General features: G+C 34.9%; 1 protein-coding gene across 1 annotated transcript in view; it reads right to left on the bottom strand.

Moving 5' to 3' along the window:
- Positions 1 to 309: 309 nt before the first annotated feature.
- The window catches only part of LOC137407939 (zinc finger CW-type PWWP domain protein 1-like), a 40,013-nt gene continuing 13,745 nt past the window's right edge, over positions 310 to 26,577 (bottom strand). Inside the window, exons 4-13 of the mRNA XM_068094326.1 lie at positions 22,402 to 22,611; positions 17,525 to 17,572; positions 11,831 to 11,937; positions 11,304 to 11,414; positions 10,374 to 10,567; positions 8,734 to 8,832; positions 6,491 to 6,683; positions 5,103 to 5,348; positions 692 to 852; positions 310 to 420 (exon numbers count right to left, since the gene is read on the bottom strand). Coding sequence (XP_067950427.1) covers positions 310 to 420; positions 692 to 852; positions 5,103 to 5,348; positions 6,491 to 6,683; positions 8,734 to 8,832; positions 10,374 to 10,567; positions 11,304 to 11,414; positions 11,831 to 11,937; positions 17,525 to 17,572; positions 22,402 to 22,611 — 1,480 coding nt within the window. The remainder of the gene's footprint in view (positions 421 to 691; positions 853 to 5,102; positions 5,349 to 6,490; positions 6,684 to 8,733; positions 8,833 to 10,373; positions 10,568 to 11,303; positions 11,415 to 11,830; positions 11,938 to 17,524; positions 17,573 to 22,401; positions 22,612 to 26,577) is intronic.

The following is a 26,577-nucleotide window of genomic DNA, read 5'->3' as shown; positions in this document are numbered from 1 at the left end:
TAATTACAATGGTCTCTATACCCCTACATACGAATTTTTCACCATATGATGCCAACTTTAGAACGGATCAACATCATATCCTGACGGTGCACTGTAATTGGGTAGCAGCGGTTAGTAGATAAATTTGAGTTCATCAGTTGCTTATGATTTGATCTCAAATTATAATCTATATTAATAAATTCCACTTCGTCATTGTGTGTGTTTAAAAGGTCACATAAACATTGCATTTCTACACTTTCCAGAAAATTTTATCCAAACGTGACATGCATATGCTCGCGCCTTCCACCAGGTGAGTAAAAATATTTTGCTTCAAAACATCATCTTGTTCTGATTCCTTAGAACAGACATTTTAAACACTAACCTGAGGGCTATATGATTGGGCTTAATGCTAATACGTAGATATTGCCTTGGAGAAGTGTGCTGAAGACAGATTGGACTGACAGCCAGGTTGTGCACTACATTGGTAGCAGCTAATGCATGAAAAGGTTAACACTTCGGCCCGTAACACATGTTAAACCTATGGCTATGAATAAAGTCGTACTTGGCAAATATTTTCATACTAACAGAAATATTTGCTCTAAACTGTAGGTTCTAGTTCAAAGTGCTATAATGACTTGCTGTAGTAGTTTACAGTGCTATTATGACTCGCTGTACTAGTTTACAGTGATATTTAGACAATGCCATAACAAACCTCATCTAGTTCTTTCTCCATGTCAACAAATTGTTGTGAATCACGTGAGGTAGTTTGAGAGTCAGCAGGAAGAGAAGTAGCTTTACTGACATTGACTGCAGGAGGATTTTCCGTGCTTGGCATCAGAGCTGAGCAAGTTAGTTCATCAAGTTTCCCTGATACTATAGCAATACCACCAAACCAAGCATTGATAACATCGAAGATAGCCAGCCTAAGTCTCAGGTGTTCTCATGTTCTGAGATTGATGCTAACTTTTTACAACAACACAGGCTGCAGATTAAAGTGAAAGGTTGTGAAAGCTATTAGTAGCGTCAGCTTTGCAATAATTGCACTGCGAAGCATACTGAGGACAAAATATTGTAATAAAATCACTTTCTCTTGACATTTATGCATCCACCCACTTCTTGTATGAAGCTTATAATACAAATCAGTTTGTATAAAATATGAGTATTTTATAAATTTACTTTTCAAATGATATTTTTTTGACTAGGATTAGATTCAAAACTAAAAAACTTTTTATGGCACACCGTAAATAGAATTTCATGATTTATGAACTATACAGTCTGCGAGCAAATCGTCACAAAGTGGTAAGTGTATATGAAGAATGGCCAATACGCGCCAATCCTTTGTCATTCACAACTGTGTAAGTCATAGCCACAATGCCTGCCAATTTGGTAAATATGCAGCATGTTTCGGCCTTTACAAAAATGTTACATAGGTTTATTGAAAGCTGTTGAGCAATTATTTATTGTACAACAAAGGACTATAAGTATTAAAGATGTGATTGCGTCAAAAAAGTCGATCTAATGAAATTCTGAATAAGAATCTAATGAAAATTGACCAATAAAAAGCTAAAACATCAGCTACAATTTGATGTCATTTTTGTCTTTGTAGAATAACCCTGTCCAGAGATATAAGCGTTTGAATGAGGCCATCTTTTACAGCGCTCAGATTTGAGCGGGTTCTTCATTTGTGATGTAACGAGTGATACATGTGAAAAAAGTACACGAGCGATAAATATAAGATCTCTTCTTTAGCCAATAATCTGCACAAAATTTATATATAGCTCATATTAAATGATATCGCTGTTAAAACGGGTTATCTGTGATTTCGAAGTGTTTCGTTGTTAGGGATTTCACTGTATTACAAGTTAGTTACGCGCATCGACTAGTAGTAGATTCTAGTAGCTACGTACATCGATATTTAATTTACTGAATTAATTGACAACTTTAATTTTTGAATTACATCACCGAAATGTTTTATTGACGAACAATAGAATTGTAACTATGCTTAGTTTCGCGAATGTGAGACAAAGTTTTCTGAGCGTCAGATGATTAAAGATTGGGACATACAGGTTATGGTTAGAGCTGCCAGGTGTCAGCAGCGTTATGCTGCAGAGTAAGATAGGGTACTTTTTGCTACCAAGAATCATCGTTTCATAACTTTTTAATCGTTTCACAACTTTTTATCGTTTCACCTAGCTATAACATTTGCTTAAAATTTTCTTTGGCAGTTTTAGCTAGTAAATTAGATTTATGATTAGAATTTATGTTTATTTCTCACTTGTAGAAAGTGAGAAAAATTGATGGATCAATGCTAATCTTTAGCTCTAAAAATAAAGCTTCGAAATGTTGGCTTGGCGTACTTATGCTTTTGTTAAACATTATTCATTTTGAAACTTACACTCGCAATCCAACTCTCAAATTGAAAGGTTTCAGCAGATACACATTAAAACAACATATATATGAATGAATGACATTCATTACATCTGTTTTATTGTTACAGGATGTTTATGTGGTTCACTAGTGGAGCACTCGTGTCGGGTCTGGAAACTGCCATAAATGGGAAAGAGAGACCCGAATGTGTGCTGCACAAACCATGATATGTTTTGTTTGAGTTTGCTGCAGCAGATTAATTTGTCCTACTATATGAGCTGAAACTAGCTGAGTAGCCACAACTTGGATGGATGTTTTTAATACAAGCTTTATGCTGCAATAAAATTTTTTTAGCTTTCAAAATTTATAAAATAATATTGTTGAAGACAATGCAAAACATAATTTGCAGAACATATTGAATACATCATAGCCCTGTTGCCATCTGTGCTGAAAACTTTTCTAATAAATGGATTTATGAAGTGTAATCAAAGCTGTATTAACAGGTACTTCTGCAAAGCTCGACTCAATTCCAACGAACCAAATATTAAAGGTTGACTTGCAATAAAATTCACTGTACAGCTATTTGGTATCAAGAGATTCACCATGTCTTACTCTGTTGCGTTGTAAGTGCCAAATATGTGGAAATGTGATTACAAGCTCTTAAAAGCTCAAAAACGAAAAGCTGCTGAAGATTAGAAACTCTTTATTTTGATGACGTAGCCATGAAATTTGGTTATTGTCTTGTCACGTGATGTTCTCACGTGAATTGAAAGGCCAATAAAAAATCAATATAAAACTTATCGTAGTACTAGTTTATGACAAACACTTCGGGTTTTACCGAAGACTCCGTATCAAATATAGATGCTCGCTACTTTACAGTTTTGTTTCGGTTTGGTCTAATCAGCAAGTCATAATCTGATCATGTGACCCAACACTTCGGAAATAATTTCTGCAGCACTTTTCGATTATCGCTAGTGACCTACAGGCTCGTCATGATTATCAGACAATGACATGTACTCCTTTGAGGTAAGGTTAAAAAATTAAACGAATTTTTACGGTAAGTTATAGGATATCACTGCTAAAAGTGACAGCATTACGATGATGATAAAACAGACGCGTAAGAACAATAAACACGGTTTTATTGAATGCGTGAAGTATATTTGTGAAAATATTTCGAAGAATAAGGTTGCATGAAAGTGTAAACAGAAACCATCTTTCACAACTGCGTCACATTTGAGCCGTTTTGGAAAGAGAGTCCAAACTACGGCGGTCTCGTGTGGCTGCGATTTTCTGTTCATTTTTGAGCTTTTAAGAGCTTGTAATCACCTTTTCACATATTTTGCACCTACAACACAACAGAGTAAGACATGGTGGATTTTTTCATATCAGATAACTGTAATGGGACTTTTGTTGCAAGTCAACCTTTAAGGTCCAAAAGTTTTACGTTCCACTCTAGTATGTGAAAATGGGTGAGTCCACAAACCGCCAACCAGGTACAACAATGGCTTTATTAACCCTTTAACTGATAGTAATAATGACTATATAATGTTGACTACACATGACTTTTTGGGATGCATTTGGTTTCACCATATATTCAAACATATACTTCTCAAAGATGGTGGCGTGCTTATTTTAATTAGTAGCTGGTTTCCGGTGTGTGTAGCAACTGAGAACTTACTGATACAAAGGCGGCGATGAAATAAGTTAACTCGACGATCTAATTACTGTAGACTGGTAGAATCGTAGTTGGTACTCAAATGTTTACACAGCATTTAGAGGAAACTACTATGACAGATTTTTAATTTCCTTTATTTGAGGCGTTTGAGACACTTACAATAACGTATTTGCAGCTATATTTAAAATTTTATCCTAGCAATCGTAAATACAAAATAAAAACTATGCCAATAGAGCCGCGTAGGACCAGACTTTTATTGCAATAGCCAATGTGAACATGAGAGATAAAGATATGTTGTATCACTAGCTACATAATTTTGGGCAAATCTAGGCATGCCTTTTTTCCCTGCGCATTTTTACCGCAATCTATTTTTGTCGATTTTAATCTTCAAATATTTTGACAATGAAATCGGCTAACACAACAAACAACATATAGACTGATAGACAAAAATACTTTCTTTAAAAATCAACTAAAAGTTGACGCAATCGCATTTCTAATGCAGAAAGAATGGGAAATAATGAGTACACCAGATGAAAAAGGTTTTGAGGGTAAATGAAAATTTCATGAAACACTCCAAGATGAAATATCAGGGCAGTTTTCTGGTCTACGGTACCATAATTAGACTACAGTTGTACGTAAAATACCGGCTTTATGCAACAAACTATATATGATCGAATAAGTGAGCAAATCTATTTTATTTCGATTTCAGATATTAATGCAAAAGAGTTACCTCTATCAGCTTCACTGATTACAATAGGAAAACCCATCGATCTCTTTCACAGAAAGGGTTTTTAAATTATGCGTATTAGATCAAATAGACCCGGCCGAGATGAAAATATTAGAAACCTTAGTAGCAACTACAAGCAACAAATAAAAAAAAACTACAACTTCTGCGCAATCAGCAAATTTTCACTAGTACTACTCCAAAGCTCACCATGAAAATTCTTGTCATGCAGTAAAAACCAGGCTCAATGGAGACTAAATTACCACAAATAGATGACTGAAATCTAGAAGCACTGACAAACTAGAAAAATGATCTCTTTGTCTGCAAAAAACCGGACACCACACAGTAAATAATTACCGGGAAGTGTAGAAATCTTCTTCCCTTTTGCAGACTTGCGAGTGCTTTCCTTATTACTACTACCCACGGAATTTGTGTTTTTTGTACAGGCTTTCTGCTTCCCACCTTTGTCCTCAGTATTTTTGTTTTGTTGTTTTTTTCTAGCCGCATGGTTTGTGCTTTTCTTTGCAACGGTTTCTTGAGTCTGCTCGCTGAGATTTGTGCTCTTCCGCGACTTCGTTTTCTTTACAGGCTTCTCAATTGCCCCTGGTAACAAATTATTTAGATGCTTGTATGGGTAATGCATACACTACCAAGATATTAAAATCTTAGCTTAGCATTTTACACAAATAGTGGCAAAACCAGCATATGGAAATGAAAGCTTTTACGACTTGTCTTATCATGAGACCCTATATATTATATCCATGGAGAAGGACCCAGTCAACAAGAATTTAGTTTTTTATTTATTAAACACCACAACAATTTCTATACTACTAATATTAAATTACTATACAAAAAAGGAAATTTTTTTCGAATAACAATAAAAAACTTTTTTTATAATTTCTGCTCTTCAAATTACTAAACACTTCCTTGGAAAATATCTTAAAAGAAGCTCACAATTTCTTCATAACCAAGCATAGTAATACCCTATAATTTTAATGTTTTACTGATGATTAACTAATGTAGTTTTGAACACTGCCTCATGCTAATTCATGAATTCATGTTCTTATTTAATTATTAACAATGAAAACTGATCCAGTAAGCATTTTGTGAAGCTTCATTCTACAATGATGGAAAGGTTATATTCTCTCTATACAGTCAATCGGTTGCCATATTCTCATGCATCAGCATCAGAAGGTTGTCAAACAGCAATACATAGAAAGCAATATGTCATCTTTTAGGCTCTAAAGCCACTATGTTCATCTAATAATCCTTGACATTTTGCTTATTTTCATCAATATAGTACACTCATCCATTAAAATTACGTAGCCATTTTGCTATACTACACAAGTGCTGCAGCTAGTAACATATATGTCTAACATTGATGAGTTGTGGTCAGTTGGCAAGCAAATAAAATTTTGTTTTATAATAGTTGCAAAAAAAGACCGCATAATAAAATTAAAATCTACTTTCTGTGCTGAATGTTTTTCTTATATTGACACCCAAACAGGCTTATAGCTGTAATGTATTGGATCTTTTGTATGTCATCTGCAACTAACTGCTTTTTGTGATAAGGAGTCTTTTTATGTATTAAAAAGCTTGCGCTAATCTTATGCTATGTGCTACTGTTAGTCTAATAATATTGTGTGCTATCAGTTAACCCGTAACCCACATTGGGATATACTGTACAGCAGAGTTACACTGTACATACAAATAAAGAACATTCTGAGAGAGCTAGAGATGAGTACCTTTTTGGGCTGTAGAAGTGCATTGTGTTTGAAGTGAAGATTTGGAAGGTGACGTGTGTCCCACAATACGTCCTTCATATCTAGAAGCGAATCCATAGTTTCGGAGCCTTTGTACAAGAGATAGGTTTAAGCTTTCCTCAGCTTGGTTTACAGCATCTTGCAGCCTTTTGTTGTTAGACTTTCCATTCATTTGCTGGCAACAATCATTGGGATAGAATATTGAGATTGATGGTTAAATGTTAAAATAAAGAATATTAACTAACACAACTGTCAAGAAAACAACATTACAAAAAAGCAATCGCTAAAACATTCCAAACTTGGTTTTTGCTCATTTGTGTACAATATTGAGAAAACGGGATGATTCAGAGTCACAAAACCACTGACAGAATTTTTAAAATATGACCAGTAACAAGTAAAACAGTATCATCAAATTAGTAGAAAATGTCTGTTTAAAACTTTTATTCATGCATAAGAAAGTTTGCCGATAAGATACAAAAAGATGGCTATTAAGAATAGCTATATTTACGGAAATTTCTCAATTTTATGAGTAATAAACCAATTAAATAACGACTATAAACCTATTGAATGAAGACAAAATAAGATGACACGCTTAAAGTGGTCTAGGTGTACGCTAGAACCAGTGTTGATACATTGTTCAAAATCAAAAGGCTTGATGTTCATTGAAAAAGATCATTTAATGACTATAAACAGCGACTAAAATATATTAAGCAAGCAAATTTTTGTAAATTTCAATCGCATCTATCACGGCCCTCAGACATCGAGAGGATCACTACCTTGGATGATGTGGTGTAAGGCCTTGGTTGGTGCCTGCAGATGCTCTGCACTATATCCACAACGTACATCAAGTTCTCCGTGCAGTGGTATCGAACAATCTTTTGAACCATTTAGTTCCAAATGACAATTCGTAACGAAAACAAGTAACTAAATATGATTGGAATAATTTTAAGTTTAAAATTTAAATTTTAACTTGTAATTTTGCGGAAACCACTTTTGTGAAAATTGCTGCCAAACAGCAATTATTTACATGTACTTGTCTATGAGGTTTGTAGGCATGCGTGTGCTTATTATTTCACACTAGAATATTAAAGAATACACAAGAAATGAACCATCACAATCTAAATGTATTGGGTGAAATGATATTTCTACAAATAGAAATGTTATGATACAAATACTGCAGATGGGAGAAGATTACATACTGCACAGTAGGCGCTCCTACAGCGTAAATAATCCATTCAAAGAACTTTAGTGTTATAGGGAATTTATGTTATACATAAAATACATGTAAATAGCCTAATCTGTTCAAAGATCTTTCTAAACTCACCCCTTTTGCTGTAAAAAAGAAAAAACTTGACTTAACTCTATTAATTTGTGGGCTGTATGGTAACTGCAAGATTATTGGCTTGTATTGACAACTTTTCTCCTTATTATGATTGATCTCACTGGTTTTATAGACCTTGATTGCGGCGATTTAACAACAAGTTGATGGGGATTGTACATTTTCGACATTGGTTTACAATGATTTGCTTTTTTTACAAACAACAGTCTATTCTGCAAAGTAAAACTAATAACAAATTTTTTGCATGTCTATAAGGCAAAACAACAAAATATTTTTACTGCAAAAAGCAGTTCTACCAGTTCATCGTCTATCTGCATCCAAGGGTCAAGGTTAGGATAGACGATAATTTTGAAAATACTAAAAACACGTGACATTAACATTAGTGGACCGACGCTGTAACACTTGCACCCATCGATCGCCTTTGTATTGATGAACAATCGGGCACCTATCCTAGTCTCCTTTTTGTCGACAGATTTAGCGATCTATTACGACAAACTAGAATGTCGTGAAAGTTATCTATAATAGATAAAACGCTATACACACGGCGGTTTTTCTTCCGCAAGTGCGGCGAGATAAACTAACAATCAAATCGAATTTGAAAACTCGCCCGACTTGACACTTTCTGTTATATGGAATTTTTTAAGTAGTGCGAAGAAATAACTTCAAATAAATTTTTACATCATCTGGAATTTACATCATAGGAGGTATATGTTATCAGAGCATCTACTGTACTGATATGATATCCTACTTGAATAGTATCTACAAATAGTTTGTGAATGGATATTCATGTAACCTAACTATGAGCAACAGTCTCTATAAGTAATAACAAGGTAATAGGTGTATGTATGATAATTTTGAGTAAAAGTGATCGATGAACTATAGTTACCTCCCATATCCGGCTAGCAATAAATGGCTTGACGCTTTTCTTGCATACCCAAGCACGGGTTACTTTATCTGTGTCAAAGAACGTCACATGATACTCTGCCTACGAAAATATATGGAATGATTTGAAACAAAAATAATAGATTGTTTAGCTATTGAAACCTGCTCACATATGTTTTGCAATGTGGATACAATTCCCGAAGGAACCTTTTTGAAATCTAATCATGTTTTTTTGAAAGAGTGAAAGAATTTTTGGTTCTTCTTGATTAATGACTTATACAATCACAAACGTACATGGCTGAATGTACAAAAAGTCCTAATATTTGAAAAACAGTATGGTAAATGCTCATCAAAAGCTATTGATTGGTTATAAAGCTACAGATGAGTATTAAATCACATGTAATGATGTCCAAAAAGGAAAGTTGTTTTTATACCTCATATGAATTTTTAATAAGATAACTATACTGTGATACAACAAAAATCCCAAACCATCATGTGCTAGAAGACGATGTCGGGTTGATTGACAAAATATAGCCATGAGTAATTTTTACAAAAATCTAGTTTAAATTTTACCAAACTACTAGACTCGGTATTTAAAGGAAAACCCTATTTTTTTCCAAGTGAATTTGTGCATTTACCTACTGTAACATTGTTCATACTTGTACTTTTACGCAGCTTGTGTTGCTGAAGTATGCTTTATACGATCTTGAATCAATGCCAGCATGTGATATTTCTTTGTTGCATTAAAATATATCAAGCGCAAGGACACATCATCTATGATTACCATGATGCATTCTAATATGAGCGAGGGCTGGCACAAATATGAGAAAGATAAATGTTTGTAAATATGACACAGCATTAAATGACTATTAAAAATGTTAAAGTGAAACAATCTGTTAACACAATTTTATTCCGATTAGTCATTCACACGCAATTACTCAAATTCAGGAAACTTGAAGCATTAGCCTAGTTTTCTTGTAAATTGTCAAAACGCACATGCATGTTTGGCAACATCTTGAAAACGCCTATGGTTGCAACCATTCATTTGTTGACATTTGCATAACGTTGACATTTGCACTGCAGCAGTAGATCAACGAAAGATCATGTTAAACAGATAGCTGAATTTCAGATATGTTGTTGAATAAAGTTAAACCACCGCATGTGAGATTACAAGACCATCCTAATTCAACGCCTACATAATTGTTGAAAGAGTGATATTATTATTACCATTAATGCTGAATATATGAAAAGAAGGAAATACTTGCGGCATATACGCAGAGGCTGAATCACTCAGACAAATCTCATGCATGCAATCTCCACAACATTACATTCCTTTACGGTTATTACCTTAATAGCTTTGTTTGTAAAATTACTATTCAGCAAATAGCTCATAATTAACTGGGGCATTTACAAACCCAGACTAACATTCTGTATGCAATCATAAAAGAGGGCTTTTAGGTTGTCAATGCGTACCCTAGGTGGTATGCACAACAAGATATCAAAACATGTAATTATTAAATGGGTATATAATAAGCTGTGTCAGATTGATTTTGTTTTCGACACAGTGAGCTTTTTGCCAGCGCAATACTTGAAGTCAGAACTATGTTAATTCACTATAAGAAAATGGAGTCTGGAAAAACTAACCGGAGTGTAGTAACTGTGTTCAAAGCAGAAGACGAAAGCTTGCATGTCAGGATCAACTTCTATCATACCAGGCCACCAAGGGTATCCATCAAGTTTAGCCCACACAATCGAGCCCTCTGTAAATCTGTTATAAGTCCAGTTGGCATGCTGATCCCAGCTTTCCATGGGCGATTCACATGTATTGCGAGATGTATCTAAAAAAAATGGAATATGTGATCTCCTAGAGATAATCTATGTTTATGTTATAAAAAACTTTCGAATATAGACATGAACAAGATGTTAGCCTATAACGCCTAAATCATACAAATATAGTATACTGAAGTTAAATGTTATCATAGTTGCTATCATAGTTTTCTTTATATGCTGCATATTGACTGCTATTCTAAACGAACTTTTCCAAAGCAAATAGTTTATCAGAGGCATAACTGGCGAGATAAAATTGGGCATAACCTGCTTTCCCCCTTCTCTCTTCTCCCTTCCCACTTCTTCTTGGGAGAAGGGGAAAAGAGAGAAGTGGGATAAGAGAGGGGGCAAATAAAGCCCTGATGGCTCATGATTTGTGTGCAACATTCCATAACTTTTATAGTTTTAATTTATGGTGGTTATCAGATATTATCACAGAATTGCTTTAGGTTACTGGATTATGTATCCAAGAAAGTTTTTATGTGAAAATAAATGTAATTTTGTCACCGTCTCCTCACTAGCTCCATTGTTAACAACATGGTAGTCAAGCATTAGGTACAATTCAATGACGTAACATACTACATGTACTTAAGTCTGACAGGCTTTTTTCCTATTGGCCAATCTAGGTTTATATATCTATGTTATTACTAAAATTATTGATTTAATAGTTTGATTAAAAAATGCAACAGCATTTATATCTACATTGTATAATTGGTTTCATTAGCAGCATTATCTTAAACCTCTTACCCTCACTATCAGAACATTTCCATTTTATATTAATGAACTGTGAAGGGTCATGCATGTTGACAAGGTGCCGCCATTTCCCACAGTCAGGCTCACCACACTGAATCCATACTCCTACGAGTAAAACAAGAGTTGCAATATCAAACACAGGCGATTGTAGATACCAATCCAGCTAATCCCATTCATATGGCAAAGCAAAACGATCATTAGAAGAACAATGTCAAGATGTCTCAACTACACCCACAAACATTGATATGAATAAGCATATATACTGTACATAAACTATAAATAGACAAAAACCTTAAACGAAGCTTGCTGTACTATTCAGGTGTCTCAAAACATTGTCTATCAATTTTTAACTTTTCAATATGTATTTACAGATTCAGGACAGCTAAAGCAATGCTTAGCATTTAAATTTATCTGCCACTGAAAAATATAATATCATGTGCGTACAAAAAGTTTCGATTCGCAATGATTTGAGGATTCGAAAACCCACTAAGTAATAGTTTAGAGAATAAATCGTGGCTTACCTTTATTACATTCCTGGGTAAGACTCCATTCCTCCTCTGCGCAATCGCCTTTACAGTCTTTGCCCCTTTCTATCACCAGTTCACCGTTTCTGCTTGTTATTCCTTTGCTAGACAAACATCGCCAAAATCGCTCCACGGTAAAATTCAAAAGTAAATATTTTAAAGTACACTGACGGTATATTAAAAACGAACTAGCCAATTTTGAAAGATCAATGCAAGAAAGCTAAGAGTTGTATCATATGGACTTCAATGTTGAAGCTGTCTAAAATGTATGAAACTTTATACATATAGGCCTATATAGATATTGATCTGCGATGTTGTGCTCATAATAATGGAGATGCCAAACATTGAATATTAGGCCGGGTTAGCAATACTGTAAGTCCTCATGCTCAAACCGCGCGGCTTGTGCTCACAAACAGATGACTCACGAAAGAAAATATAACCATTCAACAAGTCGTCTGTGGTATCGAGCCGCCCTTACTAACAAGCCGCATATGCCCACAGACCGCGGTTAATGACTGAGGTTTTATCGTTCTTGATTTCTTCGGGAGCGAGAGTGTTGAGACGGGTTTTGCTATACCCCGTCCTCTTGAATAAGAAAACAGGCCATAAAAGCCAGGCTTGAAAAGAATTTTCTTTCACTTCCAACTTCGAATTAAAATTCCTGAACCCTTGCATCAAGAACTTACTTGCCATGTCTTAGCTAGATTTTCATTGCGCTGTTAGAGAGCTTATAGGCTACACTGTAGGTTTTTCGTGAAGGTTTAGCACTAGTGGACATGGTTGTATCAAGTTAATGAGTTCAGTCTTGCTGCTGCTAACGATGTGAAATATCTGAACGCCTGTGGCTTGCTGCAATTTGTTTGATGTGGTGAGTGTTGCACTCAGTTTGGTCCATAGTTTCTGCTTCGATGTCAGCAGGTATTAACACGCTCCCAACCACTTGTCTTTCACTCGTGTGTCACGAATTCAACTCGATTTAGACCGATAAATTCTTCTTTAGTCTAAAGTATTCCATAAACGTGACCTTGAAAATAAACGAGTAGGTCCCCACACGTACATAAGAGTGTATCATGAATGCGATTCTATGGTTATAGAGCGAGAGCTGAGCAGAGACCGCATTTATCGAGAAACCGCCCTGAGCCCCCACGCAAGTTTTAAAATAATGGCCGTTAGCCGCGGTCTATGACCTTGAACCAGAAGCCGCGCCCAACGACAAGCTGCGCGCTTGAGCATGAGGACTTACGGTAGTCTATTCTGATATCTAAGCAAATAGATATAATGTAGTGGTAATATATTTGAGTTATATGAAAATATTTTTTCTTCTACTAACTCGTGGAAATTTTACATAATCTCTTCCACAAATTAAAATAAAAAGTTTTAGTATATTTAGAACTTGTAAAACTTTTTATTAAAAACAGAAGCCAGGTAAACGAAATTCTGTAAATAGGTACATGTGTAGGGCCTATGCAGTTTTTTTGCACATAGTTTTGTTCCACAGTGCTTGACTAGTATTTAACAGTGTTTCCTACCTTCCTACTGTAATTTTAAAATCGTGGATTCGAAGAAAACTTATGCAAGTAATAATCATAAAAATGGAAACTACCATGCGCTTCTTAAAATTAAAGTAAGCAATTTTAGAAATCCATGACCAACCGTTTCTGGATCACTTCCATACATAAATCTATTAAGTCATCTCATAGCTATCGTGAGAAAATTAAAGTGGCGGAATGAGAAGTAAACAAGCTAGATGACATCAATGTTGAAATTTTATAAAAGATAAAAAACCAAAAACCTTTAAAAAATCTCTAGTCTACATAATTTAAGTTAGACTAACTAGTATCTCTATGAGACTTCAAACCATGCACTGTTATCTCTTGTATTGCCAAGGCAATAGCGACAAAAACCCTTTTTGGTTGATTATGGCTTTGGTGTCGCTTCTTACACCTAATATGTTATTTTTTACATTTAGAATTTTACATCGTTTTAGGTAATGCATTTGCTTTAATGCTCTATGTAATCACCTTAAATTTCTATTTGTTTGAGACATTATTTACTAATAAAAAGCTATGTTTGTAATGATGATGAGGTCCAGCTTCCCAATATCAATTTTGCTTTGGATTGTACATGTTGTAAACCAGTTTACAGTTTAATGTGTTAGTAATTTGACGCGTGAAAAAATATTAAACGATGCCAAAAGTCAACTTGAAAAACCAAACATCTGTGAAGGCTGCGAACAAGGCTGTGAAAGAGCTCTTTGATTGAACGAGCTATGAATCAAAATATTGGTAAAAAAATACAGTCATACCACAACATAAGAGTGGCCCAACATGCATAAAAATCGAGATACAAGCGGCATTCTGAGGTTTCTTCTTTAACCCTTTCGTGGGTGAATTTTCAAAACTAAATCAGACTCCCATGGGCGAATTAATTTTCTAAAAAATCAATTTTTTCCAAAAGGTTCATACACTTTTCTGTGTGTTATTATGTGCATATCTCTATGTTTAAAGGTGCATATGTATACATGTATATGTCCATAGGCATATATATATATATTATAAACAAATAAAAATGTATAACATAAAATATATGCTTTTCATAATAATTGTCTATTTACGAATGATATTTTCGAAAGCATTCTCTTTTACAAAGGCCCACATCACAGTCTTTGCACCATGTACTTATTCGTGTAACAAAGAGCTCCCACAAAAATGTACTTCCTGGATTGACAGGCTCAAAAAACTTTTCAAAATATTCTACTGGTTAAGCATCTACTGGAGTAAATACTGGGCCTGTCACTGCTATAAACTGCTGAATTGTAGGAGATTTATCTCTGTTTATGTTGGTTATATTCTTCCAGGCACTGGCATCACTCCTACTCACATCCTCATCATTACTGCTACCAGCCTTTTCATCACTGTCACTTCTAGATGTAAAGTCATTACAATCACAATTCAAACCTGATTCACTGTCATCTCTTGCTACTAAATCTAAAAAGTCACTGTCATCTCTGAATCTCTTAGTAATTTCGGTACTAGTACTTGCTTTATGAGAATAATCTCGGGAGGTTCTTTTAGAAGTCGCCATGACGGTAAACTAAAGTCAAACTCTCAAAAAATTCGGTAAATAAAAGCTAAAACCGAAGCAAGAAAAATAAAAGTTGATAAATTATTTAGAACAATTTTCTAATTTTTTTCAACCTTGAAGTCAATTTTTGAGGCTAACTGAAACTACTATATCGTAGCTTGCTATTGGTAAAAAAAGTAAACAAAAAACGGCATTTAGCTAACCAGAAACGGCAATAATAAAATACGTTACCGAAACGACAAAAACGTCTCACTGCCCATTAGCAGCCGTATCGCAAAGCGACAAAAAAGTCGCACTGCCCACGAAAGGGTTAAGATACGAGCCGGTTCTCAATAGCCACTATATGGCCAAGTGTGCAGGAGACGCTTTCGAGAACAGCATTGCTCAGTCTTTCTCTTCGAACCAGTTTGAAAAAAGGTTTAAAAAGTCAGCTAAAGGTTATGGTGACCGCAAGGCCAAAGTTCCAAACCGGAAAAAGATACAAATTAGGACGACAAAATTAAAGTTTCGCAAAAGATTTAAACATAGCTTTAACTGTGTATTTAGTAAGCTAAATTCATTAAAGTTAAATTCAAAATTTCTATTACGTAGCGTCACAAAGGTTTAGTGTACTGAATGCATCGCTGTCAAATCTCTCAGACCGCTGTTAGCCACTACGTCTGTCTTGAAGGTAAAAATTTACAGTAATGTACATAGTAATGTTACATTTGGGTCGCGGTCACAGAAACCATGGTTAAGTCGCAAATCACGAAGTTGAGTTATCCGACTTTGAAGTTGCACTAACTGAATTTATGATATTGGTAACGATTTTCGTAACACGTGCATCTGGACCAATCAAAGAGTGAGCTTCCTGAATCTGAAGTCAGTTTAGCCAATAGAAGTCTTTAACCCTCGGTAAAACCCTTTTAAAACCGTTGCTATGCTAAACAGGAAGTACTGAAAAATGGCGTCCGATAAATATAATCGTTTCTTTTTTGCCGATTTTAAAGATAACTTTGACATTTTTGACACTTATAATGAATACTATGGCATTCCAACTGATGTCAAAAGCAGTGAAATTAAAAGGAATTATGATGATATTTTCTTAGCGGTTCTTACAAGATTATTACAATATTTAATTGTAAGAAAAATTATTCGATTTTATAAGACTGTTATCAGATTTAATTATAAGAATAATTATTTGAATTTACAAGATCGATATATATATATATATATATATATATATATAGTGACTGATGGTATGCAATATGTTCCTGTTGTTATCTTTCTAAATATTTTGTTGATGATTTGGCTGTGCCCAATATCGCGATACTGCCTAGCCGTTTTTAATATCTGCAAAAATAAGTAATACATTTTCTTATTAATATACAGCTATTTCTATGGCAACTAGCTAAAATCTGTTTAGAGTTTTAAATTCAGCATAATTTTTTACCTGTAAATACCGAAATCTAGATGAATATCACAACTTCTTGATATTGGTTGCTATGACGTTTTGAAATGTAAACAAAAATTGTGCATTGGTTTTCGTTTCTCAAACTTTAACGCCAGTTTTCTCGGAACTATGTTTTCGCACTAATGGTAAACGTGCATTCAGTTTTTTGACCATAAAATCTGCTGTAATTAAGCTAGAATCATAATTTTTTTTGCAAAATAACAGTGAGAAATTTCTGCTTCTGCTAATGCAGATAACTCTAAATCTTATAATCCCGACTTAACCATGGTTTCTGTGATCATGACACATTTTATTGCAGATATTAACAACTCAATAGGTATTTATTATTTTTAGCATATTTACTAAACTACAACAGTTATAAGCACATTTTTCCACCGCGATATCCTGGTTCATGTGCCTTTTTCTTAGTATGGTAACCGATTAATTTGTATTTAGTCATGTTATATAGGCAATAATGTCTTGAGACATGAGTAAATTGACATACGACATCAGTCCCAAAATGCATCAAGCTCATATGTCGAGGTTTGACTGTATATACATTGTAGATATATTTCCGAAAACTTGTTCTACTTGAAATGTTTTTGACAGTTATCTGACTGTTTGGTCACCAAAGTCATGCACTGCACCTTTTGGCTGTTTATGTTAGTGACCATCAAACCGTTGCTATAAATGCAATTATTGTACAAAATTTGTTGAGCATATGTCATTCCAGTTGCCATACACACACTTATTTATATGATAAAACGATTAGCTGTACAAGCTTAATTTTACATAACTATAAAAAATTATCATAATTTAAAATCCCCATAACTCTATGCAAAAAAGATGCAAGAACTTGATGCAGACTCAGCAGCCCTAATTCCTAACTCAAAATTATCACAAAATCAAACTTTGCAATAAGATGGTCTGCTTTCATTTGCTACCCCAATAGAATCAATTTTTTATCTAGAAAGTAAATGAATATATCAGTATAGCTAGTGGATAAATTCTACATATATATGCATGATAACTAAAAATATAACCACCTTGTCTCGGTTAAGACAGTCCACTCATATCTCAGGCGTCTAGTGGCCATAGAACACCAACAAGCAAATCAAATATTACTATCAGAGCGATCTTCTGACTATTGTGTTTGACTTAAACGATAATTTTACCTTTTTTGATTCTTCCCTTTTGCCTTTTTGCTAGCAGAGGTATCCATGCTACAGTAAAAAGATTAGCTTTGTTAAGATGTAGACATAATAGAGATTGATTGATAAGTGCAGTTGGTGAAATGTAAGCTTATAAAAACAAAATGTAAAACTTATCGAACCCCATAAACTGTCAGAAGCTTTCCCATTTAAAAACCTTCATGTGATGGGAAAACTTCATGTCTTATTGAAACCATTTAGACAAATTAGGTACACCATCACTAAAACCATGGCACCACTACTGTAACAGCAACAACGAAAGAATTAATTGTTCTTGGATGTAACCAAGTCATTATTAGTAGTAATTGCGAACACTTCACTGATGACTTTCTATTATGGGTTTGTGAGAATCAAATAATGTCAAGTGGTAGTCAATAAAGGTTTTATGGTATGCTATACTGCTATCACAACATTTTCAAAGTTGGCAGAGTAGTTTTCAAGTACTGCAGAACCTCGAATTTCCACCTGAAATAATTATACACAAAAAATCATCACATACATGTAGATACTCGAAATAATTTTTTTGAATTATAAACACTGCAAAATACAGAGCCATGGGGGTTCAAATAGAGGTTAGCCTAAAGCTTTTTTTAAAAGATATAAGAACTGTTATAGGTTTTAACTAAGTTGTTTCCGAAAGAAAAGTCAGCCAGCTCTAACCATAGAATCAAGGATTGGCTATACACACCGACAAAATACATCTACGACATAGCGAACACATTGGCGACATGTCGGATATGCGTTGTAAATGTGTCATTTCAAAACATACATGTCGATCGACATTAGAGGAGATAAAACCAATGTAAAAGTTGATTAAAATTCGATTTTTTCATTGCTGGCTCAAGGTAGTGGAGTCCAAGATTGTCTCGCAAATGACAATGACAACAGGGTGTCACGCAAACAACTACAGTGAAACATGGATAACTCAAACTTCACGGGACCGAGCGAAAGTGTTTGAGTTATCAGAGCGTTCAAGTTATCAGAGCACAGTCACAAGTGAATGTATTTATCAGTAGATACATATACAAACTACATGTATATATAAAACTAAAGTATAGGTTGTTTGTTGTAAGTTAAGGGGCATCTGATGTAGAGTTTTAAAGTATTTATCAGAAAGTATAGATATTTTTATACACTTGAGATTTGTGTGTTGTTTTAGGTGATGTGACTGCCAGAACTTTTTCAGATTAAAATTGGCAAAACCTAATCGCGGTTAAACGCTCAGAAGACATTTTTTCTTTTGAGTGTTTTACTCGAGATCAATTTTGCCAATTTTAATCTTAAAACGTCTTATCAGTCACATCACCTAAAACTGCAAACAAATCTCAGCCCAATAGAAAAATATCTATTCTTTCTGATAATTTTTAAAACTGTAAGTAAGTAAGACATAAGTAAACATTCATGGCCAATGCAAAAAAGCATGCTTTACATCTGATCAGTTGTTTCATTTAAAAAACTTATCGAGTGTAGTCTGTGACAAGGTATTTTTTTGACAAAGATCAACAGTGTGACTTATTGTAGAAATAGATTTTAAGCAGTTATTATAGTCCTTAAAAACTTGTTAGCCTTTTCTAACAAAATTGGCCCATCGATAGGTACGCCTTCACTACGCACTTGTCTAAACCAAGTCAATAATACACCATCCAAATCATCGTGCGACGTTGAACGATCTCTTAGCCTTGATGAATTTTGGTCACATAACGATCTTATTCTTTCTTTTTGTTTAATCCATGTTGACACTGCACTTTTTGGAAGATTTTCTCTTTTTGATAATGCTGATAGCTTTTGTCCTGCTTCAATTTCCTCGAGTACTTTATGTTTGTCGGAAGGTTTCCACGCTTTTCTTTGCTTGCGTGATGCCATCGTAAAGCGGATGTCTGTTGTAGCGGACGCCAAGCCACGAGCCTACTTGTGACATTTTATCTTTATGTATCCGCATATAATCACTGTTACAATATGTATTTTGCATGCTGTGTCTATCTTTATTAAATTTTTATCGCTAATACCTTCTAACGTTTATAGCTTGGCCGTAACTGAGCGAACGTCTTAGCGACCCTATTAATCATTTTTAGACGATTTTTTTTTCGGTTCCATTATACGGTACGGGGGGAAATTATATGTACACTATACGCGTATAAAAAGCGCTTTCATTAAGAAAGCAGAGTAGTCTCAGCTCCGCGACTAGTGGAAACTCCTTCGAAATAAATTGACCGGAAAACACGTTTGTGAATTCGGCAAAAAACTGTTCGAGTTAACGGTGCCGAGGTCGAGTTATATAAAGCCATTTATCATTGCGTGGGAACGGGCCAAGCAAATCCATTCGAGTTAACCATGTGTTCGATATATACGAGGGCGAGTTATCCATGTTTCACTGTATTTACATGTATATTTAGACAAAGATATTCTCACGGATGACATATATATGAAGGCGACTCAGATAAATGGGAGCTGTTTATGAAACATCTCAGAGAATTCTTTCAAGGATTAAATACAATAAAATCTTAAGGCTTTATAGTTTAGGTCTTGAACTGACAGTATTTATTTTTACTTCACTGTTTTCATCATTAATGTGTAGTTTTTTCTTTAAGCAAAGTACAACCATAAAAATAGCAGCCCAAATGCTATAGCTATCGCAAATATTCAATGATCCATGTTGTGATATAAGTATCACGGATATACTTCAATGACAGCACTGTAAATCCAGCAAGAACATCGTGGCCTTCAGACGACTGACCTTCAGTAACAAATGAGCAAGTATTCAGATTAGCTTTAAAACTTTGGGTTTTCACTATGATACAAATAAAGTCAGTACAGAAAGCAATAAATGTTCATCTCAATAGTACTTTTTAGAACATATGCACCCTGTTAGGATGCCATTTTAACATTAATTGTCAAATAAAAACTAAGAATCTAATTGATAAATTTTATCACTAAGTCTGTGCTAAAGTTCAGAAGCTAGCATTATTTTTGTAACAATCCTAGAAAGCTATCAGATGAGTTTAGTGAAGCTTGAAACATGTTTCTTCGTATAAAATAAGATTTCTGGGCTTGAATAAAGTATACCCCCGCCATACGACATAAATTTGTTCCGATGTTGTCATTGAAAGATAAGAATGTCGTATAGAGAGGTATAGAAACCCATAGTAGTTTTACCAGAGGAGTAGCAGTGCAAACTCCCACAGGTAAAAAACATCAAAATTTTATATATCTACTGTACATATTAAAAAAGAATAACAAAATAGTATAATAACCTTACTAACTATAGTTACCTACAGCAACTTTCATGTGTTTAGTGGTTATAATCAACTATAAAATGTATAATATTTCTATGTACAGCGCGTACTGTATGGAGCTTTTACTTTCGTGACAGACATAACAAAAACCTAGAACTTAACTTGAATGAATTGAGTTTACTGAACACACCCTTAAAGCTAAGCTTTATCATGTATTTTACCACTTTAAACTTTAAAATTGTGCCATCATCTTAACTCTCACTCTTTATTACCTGCTTCGTTTTCACTATAACTTATAACGAATAATGCTTAACTGAGAGAGAGCGAGCATCATATCTCGTTCAGTTGTGAGAGTTTCAGCTAATAGCAAGCGTATTGGTGTCTTCGTTTATCCGCGTATTCAGCAAAAAATTTTTGTTGATGCCATATTGCGAATAAATGATGTATGAAAGGGAAGAAAAATATCGTATTCCACATCATTAGGTGAAAAAACCATAAGACAGGAACTTTGCAACCCATAGGTGCACTGTAATCTTTTTAAAGGTCTCTATTGACTAAGATAGATGAAGATTTAATACTGAGGTTCGACTAACATCATTTCCAGAGAGCAAGAAACAGTTCAATTGTCATATCTATGTAGGGAAAATTTTTATCAAATCAACTATTTTCTAGTATGAAGTATTAACTAACAAGGTGAAAAGATTTACCATTGACTGAAAAAGACGGATGACTCAAATATTGCGATGCATTTTTACTAAACATTAAATTTGGTGGTAACCACTGTGATTTTATGGCAGTGTTCAAACAGAGTTAATAGAATATTTAAGATGAATCTTAATAGTATTGTAGGTAAATACTATGGGAGGCATGCACAAAATGGCTGTTTCGGCCAGACGATGGGCATGTAATTTGATCTTCATGAGGGTCAATTAGAAATTGGTAAGATTTATAAACATGCTAGGAAGCTGGAATAAATTGGGAGTATTTTGATGCAGTCATGTGTTTACTATTGAATAAAACAAATCAACATTTCCTAAAGCTGTACGATACAAAGGGGTGAATCAAACACAATGTTTGATATTCTATACATTCTATACAGTACAAATGATGAGTTGTCTTAAAAATTTAGAAATCGATTCCATTTCAAATTGATTGAAAACGTCCTGTTGCATGGTGAGTAAATAGCTGTTTTCATGTTGAATTAATACACTTCACAGGCAAGGTGTCAAATGTTGCAAAACTGTTTTACTGATTTGTCGATTAATTATATGGCTAGTAGGGTCGCTTGCTTTTAAGAATGCTAAAATAACAACAACATTTCTGAAAGAGGAAAACTTGGATTAAAAGACTTTTTCCAGCCACGAAATCGCTGTTACAAATTGTGCCGATGTTACCATTGTCATACCTGATCTAGTGCTCGCAAACTTGCCCTGACTCAGAGTCACAATGTCTCAGCAAGTCCAATCAGGCTTCACCAGGTTTGGTGATTCTATTGTGATTACAATAAATACAGCAGTAAGTAATGTGTTGTCTTGAACATGCAGGCTACAATTTACTTGCTTATGGGGCAGAGTGGTTAACTAGTAGATGACAGAGACCACTACAGACCTGTAGCATGCTTTTTTGCCAACAGAGTTCATTTCAGCTTTCCGATTACTCTTGTTGATGCTTTTTACATCAGAGATAGTTTTGGTCGATTTCCAAATAGGCTGCTTAACCGCATTATTCTGAGATGCCGTATAAATCTTCTTATTAGGTTGTCTAAAATCCACTCCCTTTTTGTTGGTCTTTGGTGAAGCAGTAAAGTCTACCTCACAACTGTAGTGAAATAAAAGTGAAATGGCTATTTATACAAATATATGATGATTTTAGCAGAGGGATTTAATCATATTCAGAGAAAATTATAACTTGCTTTCATGCTTTATGCATTGATTTTGACATTCATAGAATAATTTGACAAAACTGAAAATAAGACATTGAGCAAAGCAAGTGATCTGAATTCATTTTCTTAGCATGAAATGGACAGAAGCAATGCTTGCAGTGACAAATTTGACTAGCCAATCTGCGGTGATGATACCTAGCTTACAAACCCCCTGGCAACTTCCTAATAGCTTCTACAAGTACAAAAGTACACAAAATGAATTGTAGCCTACACAAAAACTTAGTTATCTGTAATAAACTACATTAATAAAGTTGATAATTTCAGTTACTCAATCGAAAATCAATATTCAGTTTTTCTCCGTGTAATCAACATTTTTCAATTGTGATGGCTGAAAATAGGACAGAATAACAGCTCAACAAAATCCATAAAAGATAAATTGTAGTTTGGTAGCTTAAATTGAGTAACAAAATTCATTGGAAGTACATTTAATACTTACGGCTTTTTGCTATGGTTAAAAAATACTTGGGGATATATCTTTCATTATTTTAAACTATGTTACAATATATATGCTAGTAGTAAGCTATTAACAATATACTACCACTGCAGGAACATAGGCCAATTTTTGAGCACTGCTACATGCATACTAGGGGCAATAGGATGGATCATTATTAAAGTGTTTCACCATTGTAGGTTACTATCATTGCTTAGTCTGTTCGTTATTTTGTAAGACTGAACCAAGATGGTGATGCAAAACCGCACGGCATAATCATATTTAGTAGCAGTTACTGAATGCAGTGATCACCTGTGTATTACGGTTAATTCAGACCAGCACTGACCATAAAAAGTGAAAAACTGTGAAGTAGTGCAACTTCCTCTTTTATATCCATTAGATCAACAATAGGTGATGTTGCAAGACAGCCTGTTTTAAAACAGTTGTAGCCTATTAGTATAGTCTTTGTCTCACCGTGTTGGTTTATCAGAAAATAACACATTACTGACTTGAAAGTTCTTTTTAACATCAATGCTAAAGAAAATGCTGCAAAATCTTGCAGTCGAAACAATTCTTGTGAATTTTCCTTCATGTAGCTTTTGGTATACAATAAACTAGTAAAGTGAAATTTGTTTACATTGTACGGATTGAGCTATCTATCTAAAATACTCATAGGGTAATAAATCACTTATTCAATATTTTTAAATGATTGTCAAATTTTAAAATTGCTCCGATTCTATTATCGGTATCGGCACCAATATGGATCTGGTGACTAGATAAACAGATATTTAATTAAATTAGTTTAATAATTCCAATACTTTCTACGGATCAACAATTGAGCATAGAATAGTATTTTAGTCTTGCCACACTAAAATCATGAAATACATTTCTATCACCCACTGAATGAATGCCTCCAAAGTTATTTATTTCATGCCCGTTGCCTGATCAACAACAATACAGCTAATAAATTTTCTTTTTTCTAGTAAGGATGGTAATAATAGGTGCCGTATTTCCCATTAACTATGATGAAATTTATTACAGGCAAACCGAATTAGAAAAGTAGAAATGCAAGTCATACCTCGACATACAGGTGCCTCAAAATACAAGATAATCGAGATACGAGCAGAATTTAAGCAAGTTTCTTCCTTGAGATACGAGTTATCTTCGAAATGCGAGCATATGAGCCGGTGCTCGATAGCCACTATGCAAGATGGCCACTATATGACCATGTATGCAAGATGCCCCTTTCGAGAGCAGCATCGCTCGGTCTTTCCTTAAATCAGTTTGAAAATTTTTTTTTATAGGTTGGCTAACATTTATAGTGAACGGAAGCAAAAAGCGCCAAACCAGAAACAGATAATAAAAAATTAAGATTACTAAATTAATGTAAGTTTAGTAAGAGATCAAACTTAAAGGTATTTGTTCCTTTGTTGGCATAGGTACTGAATTACAACAAAAAGCATTTTTCTACCGTAATATCCTGTTTTATTTGGTCTTTCATAGTACGATAACGAATTAATATGTATTTAGTAATTGTATATAGAAAGTAGCGTCTTGAGACATAAGTGACATACGAAATCAGTATCAGAATGCATTAAGTTCGAATGTCGAGGTATGACTGTATAATACTTGTACAGTATTTCCATGATTCATTTCCATATCAATTCCATTTCCATAACATTTCCCTACTTCATTTCCATATTATTTCCAATTCCACATTACTTCCATTTCAATAACATTTCCATATTATTTCCATTTCAATAACATTTCCATATTTCTAAAACAAAATTTCCATATCCATCTCCCTAAAATTATGGAAATATTTATGTTTATGGAAACAATGATATACAGGGGGGCTGTATATCATTGGCTGTATATCATTGCTGTATGGGGCTGTGGGGGCCCGCATATTATTGATAGAAATGGATATGAAAAAGTAAACATTTCCATAATATGTTTAGCGATCCCTGGTAGGTATTGAATTGCTTTAAATAATAAGCATATATTAGAGTAATAAACTATAATCATCATTTCTTTAATATGAGCATTCATTACTATCTTAACTGGAAATTCATGATCCTTGTTTAACCCTTCTCTTGGCTGATGTTATTGATCTAGTCAATCACTACGACTGATGAGCACAAAAAAAGGGCGTGGCCTAAACGCTCCTTGTTGGCACCGGAAACGTTCGTGTAGTTATCACTCTAGGGGGAGATAACTATATGCGTAAGAGTTTCTGCTAATAACGTCAGACAGGATCACCGTAGCACAACCACTTAGGAGTGCTGCAGCAGCCAGAGGAAGAGGTGGTGGAGGCCAAGCCAGTTCAGACCTCAGAGCTAGTACAGCTGATGCTAGTCATGAAGCAGCTGACAGCAGGTCAAGGAGTTAAAGGCCGGACCGACTCCCTCTTCTAAGTATGACAGAGAAACCCCTCTCGGTCTGTTGGGAGTGTGGAGGGCACAGACACATCCGAAAACAGCGCTCCAACTTTAAGAAACCCGTGCCGGGAAACGACCAAGGGTTGCAGCTGTAGAACCTGCTACTGGTCGCAATAAGGCCCTGAATATGAACTGACTGGAAAGGAACCAGAAGTATCCTCCATGGCAGAAAACAGTCCAGGAGATGATAGGAAACAAAGCTAGGAACTTCGAATAAAGCCAAGCTCTGCCCCGGATCGCACATAAGACAGTCGGCCCTCTGAGACCATGCCCTGGCCTTTAAAGTGGTGGATGCAGTTGATTCAAGGCCGGCCAGGGTCACAATAGAATTCGCCGGCAATGAGCAGGTATGCTGAGGTAGGCAGCCGAGGTATGCCAAGCCAGACTCCTCCACGAAGAAACTGAACTGGGACCGCCAGGACCACACGGGAGACTGTCGGCTCTCTAAGACCTGGTCCTGCCTTAATAGTGGCGGACACGGTCAACTCGAGGCCAGCCAGAGTCATCTCCCTGAGAACACCCTATCGGGCAGGCGGCAGCCTGGAGTATGTCGGGCCAGATTCCACAACCGAAAGAAAACTTGGCTGGGACCGCTATGACCACAAAGGAGAGGGTCAGTTGATTAAGTGTGTTATGATTAAATTAACACATTTTAATTTAACCATAACACAAATCAAGATTATTTCGAGCATATATGTGCTATTTTAACTCATTTCAATGAACCTATACTATTACATGATAAATGGCGGTATAATGACCGCAGAAACTAGAAGTACAAGCTATGTCATACACATAGACCAATAAAAGAAAATAAGAGAAAATGATACACAACAAGTGGATTAGGCAGCAGGCATACAGGGTTCAAGTTCAAAATTATTCCTAATAAATTAAGCACTTGACATGGTCATCTTACTAATATTTGATAATGATCACCTTGGACACAAATATTCTCAACAAAAACTTGCTTTCTG

This window comes from Watersipora subatra, chromosome 11 (genome assembly GCF_963576615.1).
Source record: "Watersipora subatra chromosome 11, tzWatSuba1.1, whole genome shotgun sequence".
Lineage (NCBI taxonomy): Eukaryota > Metazoa > Bryozoa > Gymnolaemata > Cheilostomatida > Watersiporidae > Watersipora > Watersipora subatra.
Note: the sequence above shows the minus strand (reverse complement) of the source record. Positions and strands in the feature narration are given on the sequence as shown.